The following is a 16,317-nucleotide window of genomic DNA, read 5'->3' as shown; positions in this document are numbered from 1 at the left end:
AGCGGAAAGCAGTACTATTTTCATATCATCACTGACATTATTGACAAAAAAACTTTATCAATACATAGATACAATATACTATAATGTAGCATAATATAATATAATATATCATATAATATGATAGAATATAATACAATATGATATTGTCATCCCTACCGCAGATTCACTTCTACAGCAACATCATAAGACCGTCCCTACCATAATTTAACAGTCTATGAACAGTCCTTTGCTAAATTAGTCTCCCAAGGAGACATGGGCCTCCAGCATTACTATTATTATTATTATTATTATTATTATTATTATTATTATTATTGTTGTTAACAAACAGGGCAGCTATAGCCTCATGTTTGAGTCACAGCCTGCTCTCTTTTACAATGCACCATCAACAAGGTATCTGAGTGGTTAAGAGATTTAACACCGCTCCCCTAACAACATTTATGGTCTCTCCAGTTATGTACTGTATCATCCAGATAAGCTGTTTTATTTGGTGTGAGTCTGGAGGAACGCATTGCAACAGAGAGCTGAACAAAAGGACAGAAAGGAGGTCCGCATCAAGAGTCGCATTTCAACCTGGGGCTCCAGCAAAGCTATTTGCACATGCACCGCCAGCTGGTGATGTGTCCCGAGAGAAAGAGAGGGGGAGAAAGAGAGAGAGAGAGAAGAGAGAAGGAGAGAGAGAGGAGAGAGAGAGAAAGAGAGAGGAGAGAAGGAGAGGAAGAAAGAGAAAGAGAGAGAAAGAGAAAGAGTGTCTAAGAGAGAAAGAGAAAGAGAGACAGAGAGAGGAGAGAAGGAGAGAGAGAGAAAGAGAAAGAGTGCGTGAGAGAGAGAGACAGAGAGAGAGGAGAGAAGGAGAGGAAGAAAGAGAAGGAGAGAGAGAGAGAGAGAGAGAGAGAGAGAGACTGACGTCCTCTGACATCTCCCTGGTTGAATACTCATCAGCCTCCCAATGCTGCCAGGGATGACCCCACTACACGGACGGGCAAAACAGGGAAGGCCTGCCCTGGACGATCAAGGACACGCTCTTATGTCATTCGATTCTTTCTCCTTTTGTCCTGTACTGCCTTCATCCCTTCCTCTCTCTCTTCTTTCCTCTCTTTTCTCTCTCCCTCCCTCTGTCTATCTCTCTTGTAGAACCACGAAGTCGTTATCTCTCAAACAATCATGGAGGAGAGGAGACAACATACAGCCCCGGTTTGCCTTGATCCCTTTAACAAAATACTGAAATAAATAAATAAATAAATAAAAACACGGCATCCAAAAGCTCTCCTTTTTTAAAAATAGCCCTGTGCCTGTCACCAATCCCCTCGCTCTCTCTGAGATCTTAAGCTTTGATAATCCCCTCTGTACCGAGGCGAAACCGTTCAAATTCAGGTTAATGTGCAATTCACTCACACACGCACAACTCTTAGCACAGACACACGCACACACACACACACACACACACACACACACACAAACACAAACACAGACACAGACAGACACACACTCACACACACAAAAGACATCAAAACATTTATGCGAATAAGTTCTCCCTAAGGAGGTGCTGTCACTGCTAAACACACTGCTAAAGCGATCGCCTCTGTTCCCTTTCATTGGACTGCATGAAAGAGAGACAGGACCCTGACGTCCTCTTGCCTGTTTATCTCCCCTTACTATCTTATTAGTCATCAGTGGGGACATGTGTTGCTGCTGAAAACATCTGTGGATCCTCAGGCAGCGAGGGTAAAGAAAACACACCGGTTGCAGCTTTTTGATATCAAAAGCAAAATGAAAGGGAAACGCGATCTTAAACTGACCTCTCACTTTTATTGTGCCTCAGTAATACGTACACATACAGTAGAATTTGTTGTCAAAGCAAGGGAAATGAGAACAAACAAGACCAGTACAGATAGGTGTTAGAGACTTTGATGCAAAAGTCAGACGCAACACTCCAGTTCGATTTTGGTTTTTGAGCTGTAAAGGAGTTGTCTGTGCTGAAAAGGCTGCTGAAAAGGCTGCTGAAAAGGCAGGTCAATGGTTATTATGGCTGAGGCACTCACAGACTACCTGCTATGTCATGCTATGTCCTGAATGGACTGAGAGATCAGTGGAATCTTGTTGCTGTGTCTCTGGAGCCGTAGGCTACTTGTTGATGTCTGTTTGTAATCCGTCCCCACCCATCATGAGAGAGGAGGGGTGGGGGGTGAGTCTGGGACACCAGACACGGTGTACTTTTGATACTTAAGACATGCTTTTGATCTCTCTGAGAGGAGAGGTGAAAAGATCGGGAGAATCTTGGCTTCAGGAAAAATGAGATAGAGAGACAGATTATGAAAATATAGCATGGATGATGAATCATCGAATCAATGCCGCTGCTCTATTTCAGCCATCAGGATGAATTATAAGTCATTTCACCATCTGCATACGACGCACACACACACACATACACACACACTTCTCTGAAGACCCAGGCCCAGGCCATTTGCGGTAGCCTTGTCCTTAAAACCAACCCCGCCAAAGCCCAAATACGGCTTGAGCACGTCCGTACACATAACGAAATAAAAGAACACTCCCATGAAAACCACAGTAGCACTCCAATGCCTCCGCTGGAATAGTTACCCAACATGGCCCTCTGCCAACGTGTGGGCCACTGAGTGCTTCACTTAGGAGAAAGAGAGGAGGAAGAGAGAGAGATGGAGAGGGAGAGATAGAGATAGAGAGAGGGTGGAAGATAGGAGAGAGAGCGAGAGAGAGAGAGAGAGAGAGAGAGACATATTTTCTTAGACTTATTTATGGCGTAGCAAATGGAATGCGAAAACCTAGCACTTAGAAATAATCACCTTCTGAGAGAATGAGAGCGAGAGAGAAGGAGGAGAAGAAGAAGAAGAAAAAGAGAGTGACGTAGAGAGAGAAATGTTCATACGCACAAATCTAGGATGAGATTTTGTGGTCCGGTACATAAACAACCCCATTACTAACCTATTAAAAAGCAAGAGAATACTGCCAAATGACTATGATAATAAACAACTACCAGCCATATGCGTAAAGGCTTCTGCTCATCAGCCCACTGTCCTTGGAACTGATGATGACACGATTAGTGCTATGACACAATGATGAATACGATTATGATGACCTCATGTAGCTTGTTTACAACATCTTAATATTCTCACACACACTCACACACACAAACAAACAACCTTAACAGACACACAATCTCTGTCCTCTATAAGGATGGATATCAGGTGAACAGCCTCAACAGCAAACAACCTAGAGTTCATCAACCTCTAAAAATATATCGACGAACGCATCTGCGTGCTCCGTTGTTGTTAAATCCTCGTTCTTACCTAAAGCGGCTCTGTGTCAGTGTCTCTGTATCCCTAAGATGCTCTGGGTCCCAATCAATGATATGAACACAGTTCTACTGAGGTGTTGGGAGGGGGTCCTTCAGGGGCACAGTCGTCTGTGCATCTGCCCGATGAGAAACGTGAGCTCCTGGTGCCCTAGGCGAAGCTGCCAGCCTGGACAAACCCGAGCCCTCCTGCTCAGCGGTGATGTCATCACCTTCCTATCACTCCATCACGGGACAATTTACTCTCCGTCTCTCTCTGTCCACCCCCTCTCTCTCTCTCTCTCTCTCTCTCTCTCTCTCTCTCTCTCTCTCTCTCTCTCTCTCTCTCTCTCTTTCCCTCTCTCTCTCTATTCATCTCGGTAATGCCATCTAATTTTCACTCTGTCTAACAACCTCTGTTTCTCTATCATTTTCGTTTTGACAGCCTGAGTAATCTCTCCATCTCTTTCTCTTCCTCTCTCTCTCTTTCTCTTCATCTCTCTCTCTTCCTCTCTCTCTCTCTTAGCCTCACTACCCTAGTCCCTCTCCCTTTTTGGTTTTAATCTGCCTCCCATAGCTTCTTTTTCTCTCAATCAGAAACACACTCTCTTTCTCTCCCTCTACCCCTCTCTCTCTCTCTCTCTCTCCTCCATGTATTTTTAAAGAAATCCGCATCATCCAGAATTCAAATTACAGTCGCCCACCATTTGTCATCACGGGTCACAGTGTCAGTTAATTCTGCACATTAATATGATGTTACTTCTTTTAGATATGTATGGGAGAGGTATTAAGTCATACTCCTAAAAGGGATCATTTGTCCCTGTGTGGGAATGGGTCTGTCTAGATAGGACCTCATTTAGAAATGGAAAACCCCCAGCATATGGGTCATAACCCTCTTATGACAAAGATGAATAGACTCCAACCCCACTTTTCTTTTTTTTATCCGGACGAAAGCGCTTAATGTCGAATTTCGGTTCAAATTTTGTTCTCTTTCACTCATATTCTTGTAATACGAGTTTTAAAAAGATGGCAAGTGTCAAAACGTATAACATGAAAGAATGAGTATGAAAGCAAGAATATGCTTTCAAGGAAGTGCCAGTGATCATTACACTGAGCAATGACTGGAATAGCCTGACTTGACTGACTTTTACATTAAGGGACAAAGACACCAGCTCGAATCAATAGGGACAGAAATCTTTTATACAACCAAAGAGAGGGAATGGTTTCATGTCAAAGGATAAAGTAAATGGATGCTTTTGAAAGAACCATTCAAAATGTAGAGTGTTTGAGACCAGGAAGAAGGGGTGTGGGGGGGGGAGGAGGGGGATTTCTGAACAAGCTGTTTACACCTAAAGCTTTCATCTCTCTCTAATAATGTTCTTCAAAGAAAAGGGCACGTGCATCATGTGTGATGACAGCCTTCAAAATGTCAATTCGCATTGCGATCACCGAATGACAGAAATACATAGCAACGATGCAACACTGTGGCATCCATTCACAGAGTGGGGGTGGGGGGGGGAGTTGGTGGGGGAGGTCCCATCCAAAGAGAGGCTGCCTCTCCTGGTCGCCATGGGAACCACTCAAGGAGCTGCATGTATTGCTGCTGAGCGTTGATTACAGGGTGAGATACTGTAGCAAGCCTCAGCATAAGGTGCAAAATGATTGGCTGACTGCCGTCCTATTTGATAACCTGTTCCTCATATGGAGCTGTGTGCAGTGTATAGGCTACATACGCTGTGGAGCTGAGCGTAATGAATTGACTGAGCTGCTGGTGATTGTGCTGGTGCATTTGTGTGAGGGTGTGCATATGTTAAAAATAACCTCAATGGACTGAGTGGTCTGCGGCCAGTTAGCTGCTTTGCTGTTGGCTGCGAGGATAAATAGCTTCTCCGTATATATGAATGGCTGTTCCTTTGGTTCAAGACAGACCTGCTTCCAGAACAATCCTCTTACATCCAACACTGATCTCTGACCTTTGCCCTGTAGGGCTCTGGAGTGACTACTATACCACCAGGAAAATAAGGCTAAGTTCTGGGAAATAATTCAAATGGTTATATATAGCTTTCTGCAGATTTGGAAGGTTTTTGATGAAAACAGTTCTAAAGGACTAAGAGGAGAGTGGCAGTAGCAGGGTAACAACGATCAGAGAACCTTCAAAAGGGTTCCACAAAGAGCTGTTTGATCCTAAGTAAATCTTCTTAGGGCTTTATTTTATGGAGATGGGCTTAACAACATAAACTAAAGGGATTTCTGGATTGCATCTTTTTTTCCCAATGAGAGAAAGCCAGCATACCTGAACCAACCCCTTCCCCCCACAGTCCTTACCTCAACCACTGAACCTAAAGGTTAGCCATCCATACATTTTATCATCTGTAGGCTTAAGTTCTGTCATGCTCATACCTGCTATGTCAAGCTACTTAAATTAAATCACTATCTTAACCCTTTCATGCGCAACGTCCACATGCGTGGACAGTAACTTTAACTCTGTTTTCTACTTATTTATCATGTTGATATACACCAATCCACTTCAGGGCAGTTTTAGTAGGTCCTTGGCAATATATTAACAATATGTATCATCTTATATTTCGAATATTGACTGCTTGATGACATCATCAATTCAACATGAGTGACAGTAATGGCCATATGCTGAATGCTCCAGGCATATCTGTAAAAAGCTAGTACTCAAGAAGGCAAAATCATGTAAAAAAAAATATTATGCTGTACAGGAGAGTGTGTTGAACAACTCTACGTTTTCAGAAATTAAATCGGATGTAAAATGGAGTTTGTAGACCCTAAAAAGCAACTGTCCACGTATGTGGACGTTGCGCAACAGAGGAGTTAAATGGCCAAGAATTAGATTTTGTAACTAGGACTTTTCTTTTTTTTTTTTTTTCAAATATGATTTTAATTGCTTTAAATTACAAAGAAACAAACATTTGGTAAACATATCTATAAATAATGACCTAATTACATGTGGTAATGCCAAGGTGGTATGGTAATATGGGGGTAATAGAGGGTTGGGTGGGTAGTAGAGGGGTGGGTATGAGAGTACTGGAGGTGTGGGTGGATTAGTAGTAGAGGGGTGGGTAGTATGGATGTAGTAGAGGGGTGGTTGGGTAGTGGTGGTAGTAGAGGTGGGTAATATGGGGGTAGTAGAGGGGTGGGTGAGGGTCGGTGAGCAATAATGGGGGTAGTAGAGGGGTTGGGCGGGTAGTATGGAGGTAGTAGAGAGGTGGGTGGGTAGTATGGGGGTAGTAGAGGGCTGGGTGGGTAGTATGGAGGAAGTAGAGGGCCATAGTTTCCACATTTTCTGTCATTACATTTTATCCTTTTTTACCCCTTTGTTGCGCACTGTCCACATACGTGGACAATAACATAACTTCTATATAAAAGCATATTTTTAAAAAATTCCAACTGATTTTCAATATTGGGCTCATATAGAGTACTAAAATCAATACTAAAAAAATCTAGACACTTTTTTTCATAATGCGTGCATGAAAGGGTTAATAAACAACAACCTAGGGAAACCAACAGCGTATCATTGAAAGACAGACAGATATGCATGCATAATACTCCTGAAGAGGTCCCTGACGGTGATATCGTACATCATATGTATAGCAGCATAACAGTAAATGTCCATTTTTAACAGCTGGGACATAAAACAACTGAGCGCTTATCATTCCCCCCTCCATTGTTATTTTCTTGTCATAACACGAACTGACAGCTCGAGGGTTGAGCGCTCTTTTGCCTGAACAAACGTATCACTGCAGAATCACTGAATACCATCGGTTGTTTGACATGTTTTGAGGATATCTAGTTGGTCAATCAAACACTGCGTTACGCACAGTAGTGTGTAGAATGTTAGCATAAAGGGGTATTTCAGTTTGCAGTGGAATGTCAGTGCTTCATTGGAACTCACCTGTGTCGAAATGGGAGCTGAGGGCAAAACCCGGGTTGAAGATGGAAGTCATGATCATCGCTACCAGAAGCGCCCACATTCTCGCTGAGCCGGTGGACGAGTGCGGGGTATCGGAGAATCAAAAGTGCGCTAGTCTATTCTGGCTGAAAATTCAGTGCTCGGACTGTGCATCCTCATTGATTCACGGAGGTTTGCGGTCCTCGGTGCATTGCTTTCCCCGCTGAAAAGTGAGCAGGCGTCGAGTGAAGAGACAGATGTTGAATGACAATTCTGCGCACTACAACGCTATTCATTTGTCCCAGAGAAGACACTTGCTTGTCAGCTCTTATCTTTTTTCTGTGTGGTATTTCCCCATTCATGAAAACTGGGGGAAATTGAGAGAGATTGTCGCAGCAGAGGCACCGGTTAACACCGAGGCAATTAGACAGACCTCTCCAGCTTCTGTCCCTGCAAGACTTTGCACCAAAACACGCGTTGGTCCTCCAAAGAATCTCTGACCACAACGAAACCCTCTCGAATGCATTGATGTGTGATTAAAAAACACAAAAAAGCTAACGCGTTTTGCCCGCCGCAAACTGTACACAGTTTAATTCAATTAAATCGTTAGCAGCGCGTCAACCGGGAGCTGTTCGAGTGCTGACGGAGAGAACGCCATCTTACTCGCAATGGTCCCGAGCAACACTCGCTCTTGACTGTGCCGGGGGGAGGGGAAAGATATCCGCCAGAATCGCAGCGTAAAGGTAGAACAGCTGGGAATTATGTTTTTTTCTCCCCTCCTGCACAAACTGCACGGATAAGCGATCCAGAGTAGCCTATGTCATTTCATTTCATTTACTGTAGTATATGGATCGGAGTGGCTGTTAAGTAATTAGCACTTAAGCGTAATTACAACCTGAGGCCATAACGCAAATGCAAATTGAGCAGCTAGGACGCGCATGGTGTCTAAAATTGAAATTCCACTGAGGCAGCCCACCGTGAATTAATCTAACATAGTGTCATTGATCAAAAACCACGATGGTGCACCACTGTTTTTCTTGTGAACAAAAAGTCACAATCACAAGTAGTGCTGTGATGAATAGTGCATTCTGAAACAGGTGTTGCATGCGGGATTGGTGTTGCATGACCCCCCCTCCCACACACACACCACCACCCCAACTCATACACACACACACACACTCACACAGTATACAGTACATAAATACAGTATGGTGAGAGGAGAGGAGAGAGACAGAAATCATGAAGCAACAATCAGTGTGTGTTGTGTGTGTGTGTGTGTGTGTGTGTGTGAGAGAGAGAGAGAGAGAGAGAGAGAGAGAGAGAGAGAGCAGTAGATAGGCTTATAGTGGGGGTATGCTACAGATGTACCCTCCACTTAAGCAGAGTGGTTGTGTGATGAATGAGGGGCCCCACTGCATGCATAAGCAAACCAGGCCGATGGACAGAGAGAGACTGTTATGCTACAGTAAGCAGCAGCAGCAGCAGCAGCAGTCACACCTCAACTCATCCATTTCATGGACACAGTCCACCCATCAAGGCCCCGCTGGCTACTACCATCACACTGCAGGGCATTAGTCTGCCCCCTCACGTCCCCAAAGCCTTTAATGCCCTCCGGAGTGGCTCGGTGTCATTGGCGAGGACAGGGAAAGAGTTACAGTATGCCCGAGCTTTGGTTTGAGTGTGTCCACTTCACCTCTAGTGTTTTGTACGTCTGTAATGATTTGTTCAGTCCTTTTCTCTTCTTTCTTTTTTTCTTCTTCTTTTTTTCTTTTCTCTACAACTGCTGAGGGGGTTTCAGGTTCATATACTGTATAGGCGGCCTATGTGTGTGTGTGTGTGTGTGTGTGTGTGGGTGTGTGTGTGAGCGTGTGTGTGCGTGTGTGTGTCTGTTCACACACAGAGGCCTACAGCGGAACACTTTGAAGAAAACAACAATAAAACGGCAAAAAAAAGTAGAATGGAAATTTTTCACTCAGGACTCTACGTGCCTGAGCAGAATGCTAACAAGGAAATTGGCCTCGGACCGAATACTTCTTTAGCATCCTGAGTAGGCTGCTGCACTTATTAAAATAGAGCAGCACAGTATTCGTGGCTAACCACTAAACACCCGCACTATCATTATCCAGCAGCACTGTGGAGATCCCAGTCTAGTGGAGATCCAGTGTAATGCCAATGTAAGTATTCAGAAATAATGACTAAGGAAACTGACAGAAATGACAAACGTTGGAGACTATTTCCTCAACTTTCCCTGGTTTGCCATGATAATCTCAGACGCAGACAGGTCATCCATTCTGACTTTGCCAACTGTTTGTAAAATGTTATTATGCCAGTATGTGTGACAGCTCATTGTCTTATACCACAATTTTCTCAGCCATCCGTCCGTTCAGCCCACAGACACGTTCACGTCTAACTATAACATAACAGAGGCCCGGGATGGTAGAAATGTTGCTACTTCATGCCATTTTTTTCCCCGCCTCGGATTCACTGTCACTCTCCTTTGTTTCCATGGGAACCTCTCGGGAGGGGTGAAGTGATGGCGGTGGTGTTGAGGGAAATGCAAACACAGATAAAAAAATAAAAAAAATAAAAAACACTCACACACACAGACACACTCCACACACACACACCCAAACACCTCAGTCACTCCCCTCTGAGATCACCTAAAACACTAATAGCACACTGACACCCTCACTGAGTCTCCCCCCACCTCCAGGCCTGTAAAAACATAGAAATGACGCCATGGGATTTGAAATGTCCAAAGTAAGCCAGAGAATGACCCAGATCTGTGTCGTGCTTAACACACTTTTAAATGAGAACCCGTGGCCCGTGAAACACACACACGCAAACACACACACACGCACACACACACACACACACACACAACCGTCGGCTCGCTTACTGGTCACCTAGAATTTTCCTAAGGGCATGCCCCACATAAACCTGCTGTTACAGCAAAGCCTCAGCAATTCGTGGACGCCTGTGTGAGCCTGCGTGTGTGTGTGTGTGTGTGTGTGTGTGTGTGTGTGTGTGTGTGTGTGTGTGTGTGTGAGAGAGACACTGCATGGGCCTCACAGAGAGTGCTGTCAGTATAGGAGTTGTGCCATCCTGTAATCAGATATGCTAATGTGTCTTATCACTGCTTTAATATGACTCCTGAGCAAGTCTGTTGATTGCAGAGACACTTGCCATATCAGACAAATGATATACTTTCTCTAAATCAATGTTTCACTTCAGGATTGATTTGTTATATAATGTTTTGTTCTCTCTCTCACCCCTACTACACCTACACACCCACCCACACACCATGCTGGAATGCATGAAACACACACACACACACACACGCACACGCACGCACGTACGCACGCACGCACGCACGCACGCACGCACGCACGCACGCACGCACACAGGCACACACGCACACACACACACACACACACACACACACAGACAGACAGACACAGACACACGCACGCACGCACGCGCAGACACACACACACACACACGCACACACACACACACACACACACACAGCCGTCCACAGAGGATTAGAAGGTTGAGGAGTGGAAGCTGACCTCTTCAACAGCACTTCCCCCCTAAACCCCCGCCCCCCCTTTCCCATCAGCCACTGAGCTTATTACATTGGTCCCCCTCTGAGCCCCCCCTCTCCCCCTGCTCTCATCCTCTCTCCTAATTTAGCTCAGAAGTCCGCCTTTTTCTGCCTGCCACCATCCCATAATGCACTGGGAGAGGACGGCCTTCCCAGCAGGATCCAGGGAGAGGAGCGGAATGGTGCCTGTGGGACTGTGTGGGCTGGAGGCCTGTCTGGAGACGGAGGAGGTGGTGTGTGTGTGTGTGTGTGTGTGTGTGTGTGTGTGTGTGTGTGTGTGGGAGGGGGGGAGCCCAGCTGTGCTGTACGGTCCCCCCTGTGAAGCTACAGGTCCATCAGCAGCCAGACAGCTGCAGGAGCCCATGCTGTCTGGACTGGAGTAGACCTCTGAGAACGCAGACCATGTCTGTCTCTTCCTCCCATCTCTCTCCCTCCCTCACTCACTCACTCACTCACTCACTGACTCCCTCCCTCACTCACACACTCACTCACTGACTCACTCCCTCCCTCACTCACTCACACACTCACTCACTCCCTCACTCACACACTCATTCATTCACTCACTTACTCACTAAATTGTTCCAATTTCTTGGTCTGTTTTTCTCTCCCCATCTTTTCTTTTCCATGTTCCTCTCTTCATCTGTCATCCCTCTCTCTCTATCCCTTTGTTTCTGTTCTTCCATCACTCCATTTTCTTACTCACTGACCAGATCTTCCATCCTTTTCCAACCTCTCTTTCTCCCCCTCCCCTTTTCTTTTCCCTCTCTCTCTCCATCTGTCTCACTTGATGTTTACTCCATCTATCCTCCTCTCTATGTCTCATGTGCTGTTTCCCTCCATCTTTCCTCCTCTCTATATCTCCCTCATCTCCTGTCTTTCCATCTCTCTCTCTATCACTCTCTCTCTCTATCTATCTCTATCACTTTCTCTCTCTCTCTCTATCACTCTCTCTCTCTCTCTGTATCTCTATCTCTCTCTCCTCCTCCCCGTTACATTTCTTCCCTCCAATAGCAGATCATTCTTGACCTGTTTACCCAGAGGATGCCGTGGGCTGGAGGGCTCTCGCACGTGAAGAGGAATGTGCCTGCTAGTTTCAGTACACACACACACACACACACACACACACACACACACACACACACACACACACACACACACAAGGCCTGCAAGACGACAGAAGAAGGAAAAAAAACCCTGAAATAAATACACAAATAAATAAAGATAGAAGTAAATAAATAAATAAGTAAGGTCATAAACAAACACAGGTGTGTGCTCCGTGCGGCAGAAAGGAGCCCTTGCTCATTACTCATTACTTGTCTCCTTCAGATCCATTAATCTTCGTCTTCAAGGTGGTTTCAGTTACCTGTGCATGTCAATGCGCTGGAGATGACACCAACATTAAGGCTGCGAGCCTCACAAAATGTTTGTTGTTTTGCCTGTATGCACACGCACACAGAAACACACACGCACACACTAACACACACACACACACACACACACACACACACGCGCACACACACACACACACACACACGTACACACGCGCACACACGTACACGCGCACACACACACACACACACACACACACACACACACACACACACACACACACACACACACACACACACACACACACACACACACACACACACACACACACAGAGACAAACACACAATACTGACACAGACACACACACACACGCACACACACACATACTAGTTTGAGCGCTGACTCTCGCTGGCTTGTGTGTGCATGAGTGATGGGGAAAATATGCAGATGGAATATGTTTGATATCGGCTTCGAGAGCCCCACGGCAGGAATCACACTGTTCCTCTTGTGGGCTCCGCTCCATCAGGGTGATGGATCATCTGTCGTGTAAATCACCGCGTACAGACGTACGGAGCCAAAAGGGTTTTTTTTTTCTCCCTTTTGTGGAGCAGTTACTACAACCAAGAAAGAAAAAAAAACATGACCGCAGACAAACAGTGTTTAGAGTATCTTTCACCACCATCAATAAACACACACGCACACACACACATAAACAAACACACATACACAGAGACACACATGCACTCACAAACACACACACACACACACACATACACACACACACACACACACATTAACAGGGTGCAAACATCTGCGTGTAACCCTATCGCCACATAATTAGACAGGCACGCAAACCTTTCCGCCGGACAGTGACTTGTCTCGGCGATCTCTCCAGAGAGGGCTAGCCGTCTCAAAGACCTGCGGCAGAACTGCACACACTGCAGAGCCGAGGAGGAGTTGAGCACTGAGGTACAGGCTTTAGCCAGAGCTGCAGTATACTGTAGATGCAGAGAGCAGAGCAGAGCAGAACAGACAGCAGTAGATATTACAAGTATTGATGGAGGAGAGACGGAGGAGAGGCAGGGAATGCCACGATGCATTTCAACAAGCATATACTGTAGCACACGTGTGAATGCGGAAGAACTCGAATGTACAGTATGGTCTCATGTAATAATGTCAGTTAATAATGCCACTGTAACAGTCATTATATAGATAATATGTGTTTCATTATATTCAGTAATAAATCCCGTAATCTCATCTCAGAACATGAAAAAATATGTTTTATTGTGCGACCTTTGAAATCACAAAGCAAAAAGAGTCTCTGTGATATCACTGGGATACAATACGGGGCCTTATTACAGTAAGCCAAGGTTTACAAGATTGATTTTCTTTCAAAACGCAGATAATGTTTCCTTTGATTTCTGTTAGAATAACTCAGCGTCTCGTAATGATGCAAATAAAGGAATTCGTTGAGAGTAAAAGAGAGAGAAGTGCACTCCCTGATGTGTTTAAGCCTGAGCGGGATAAAAGACCACCTAAAGAGAAACACTCTGCTAAAACGCACAGTAGTGAACTAAGAGCACAACACATATTCATCACACACACACACACACACACGCACGCACACAGACACACAGACACACAGACACACAGACACACACACACACACACACACACACACACACTAAAATGTACTTGGACACACACAGACACATGTATACATATACCCACACAAAGCACCATACTGGCACGCAATAAATACAGATACACTCACACACTCATTCTCTTCCACAGACAAAGACAAAGAATACACACACACACACACACACACACACACACACACACACACACACACACACACACACAGATATCAACCCCTGATCTTTCTAAGAGACATCATTCTGAAATGCTGTCAGATGATGTAAGCACAGCAGGGTGAGGTGAGTGTGTGTGTGTGTGTGTGTGTGTGTGTGTGTGTGTGTGTGTGTGTGTGCGTGCATGTGTGGGTGCGGGTCCATGTTTCCAATGTAATCTGAGGTGAAGCTGATCGATATCCACCCCGACCCAGAGTACCGTAAGTAGGGTTGAGCTCCGGGGGCCACAGCAGGCCTGTGGTCCATACTGCAGGGTTCTTCTTCTCATCCACACAGACAGAAGGAGCCCTTTGGTGTATCAGGCTTCTCAGCCCAAGGCCAGTTCAGCATTTAGCCTCTGGGGTGCATTGGTAAACCCTTCAAAAACAAGAAAATGCAGGTGCAGGTGCTTCAAACTCTTCAAAGACATCAGCTCTGAAGGCCAGAGCTTGGCCGAAAACACGTAGGGATGTTTAAGTAGTCATGAAAAAAGAAAAACGTTTTATAAATATATTTTCTACATCAACTCTGAACCTGAATCAGAGTACACTTTCAAAATGAATGTGTTGAAAACAACACATCTCTGTGTTCAGATAGGGACATCATCATCATCACTGCTTTTGCTATTTGTTACACAATATGTGTTGAAAATAACACAACCTGTGTTGTTTTTAAACACATCTCTGTGTACAGATAGGGACAGTTTGTGTTGTTTCCAACATATTTGTTTGGACAGTGTAGCTAACATATAGGTCTAGATTATTTGTCATTTGATGAGACAAGCTTTTACAATATAATTGTGTCTATAATTGCACAAAGGCTTTTGATTTTTTTGATTTTGTTCTCGCATACAAATAAGATCCAGATGTTCCAGTGAAACTAGCACTGCCCAATTATAATGATGTGGCATTGGCTAAGCCCTGGCACACTCTCTCCACTGGGGCACACAAGAGTTCGCGGCCTTTGCTGGAATCCTCACATCGTGCCCATGCTGAAGTGGTGCCTGCCGACCGACGCCTTGCCCTCCCGTTCACCCCGGGCCCATGCCAACCTGATGCCAGCCGGACGATAGCTAGGGAGGGTGGATGGAATGTGTGTGTGTGTGTGTGTGTGTGGTTGGGGGGGGGGGGGGGGTGTAGGAAGACATGCCAATCAGTGACTGGAGAACTCTGTGTATGAGAACTGACAGCGGACTAGAGCAGGAGAGGACAGGAGGAAGAGGAGGAGGAGGAGGAAGAAGAGGAGGAGGAGGAGGAGGAGGAGGAAGAGGAGGATGGGCAGCATGGTGACAGCTGTCTGGGAGATGATGGAGTCATGGCCCCCGTGGGCCTCCGGTATTTAAGACAGAGGGCCGAGGAGGAACGGATCAGATCAGACAACAGCAAGCTGGGAAGACAAACACAAGAACTGGTGAGTAAGATAGAGAGAGAGAGAGAGAGAGGGGGGGGGGAGAGAGAGAGAGAGAGAGAGAGAGAGGTGTAAGTGAATAAAAGTGACATGGACAGAGAAAGGGAGTGAATGGTAGCTGAATAGCAGAGGGAGACAGAGAGATGTATACTGTGTGTATGTATGTGTGTGTGTGCGTGTGTGTGTGTGTGTGGTGTGTGTGTGTGTGTGTGTGTGTGTGTGTGTGTGTGTGTGTGTGTGTGTGTTTGTTCTGGGCTGAATGGCATACTAAGAATGCTTGAGTTGCATTCAGACTGTGCAAATGGTGTTACCACTCTAAAGATACCATGACTGAAAATCAGCACAAGGACACAAACCCTTGAGCCACCTATATACGCTGATGCACCTATTTGGTCAATGAGACAAACTTGAACAAAGTCAAAGGACATGTAATGCATTGAGCTAGAGGTGTATTCAGACTGTGCAAATTGCAGTTCCTCCCAAGAGATACCAACTTGGCCAATACAAGGACACAAATCCTTGAATATGCTGAATACACATATTTGGGCGATGATGAGACTTCAACTTTGAAAAAAAGAAAAGTCACAAATATGTTAACGCTTGGTGTGATTCATCGCTATCCATGACGACTCCTCAAGTGACCCATAGAAACACTAAATACTTTTTGGAGCGCGGTTTCTTTTTTGGAAGGCTGACCGGGGTGCGGTCCCACTGAGATGGCGGGGTGTTGTTTTGGCTCGCAGGCTGGACGATTTACACCAGGCCTGGAGGAGACCGCACCCCTCTGGTCTCCACAGAGGGAGAGAGAGAGGGATAGAGAGAAGAGAGAGAGAGAGAGAGAGAGAGGGATAGAGGCAGAGGGGGGAGAGAAAGAGGGATCGAGGGAAAGAGATGCAG

General features: G+C 45.4%; 1 protein-coding gene across 1 annotated transcript in view; it reads right to left on the bottom strand.

The window, feature by feature from the left end:
* Positions 1–7,284, bottom strand: part of aatkb (apoptosis-associated tyrosine kinase b) — a 67,221-nt gene extending 59,937 nt beyond the window's left edge. The window contains exon 1 of the mRNA XM_062526973.1: positions 7,227–7,284. Within this exon, the coding sequence (XP_062382957.1) occupies positions 7,227–7,284 (58 nt within the window). The remainder of the gene's footprint in view (positions 1–7,226) is intronic.
* Between the last annotated feature and the right edge of the window lie 9,033 nt (positions 7,285–16,317).

The sequence above is a fragment of the Sardina pilchardus genome, chromosome 22 (genome assembly GCF_963854185.1).
Source record: "Sardina pilchardus chromosome 22, fSarPil1.1, whole genome shotgun sequence".
Taxonomy (NCBI): domain Eukaryota; kingdom Metazoa; phylum Chordata; class Actinopteri; order Clupeiformes; family Clupeidae; genus Sardina; species Sardina pilchardus.
This window is presented reverse-complemented; position numbering and strand designations above follow the sequence as displayed.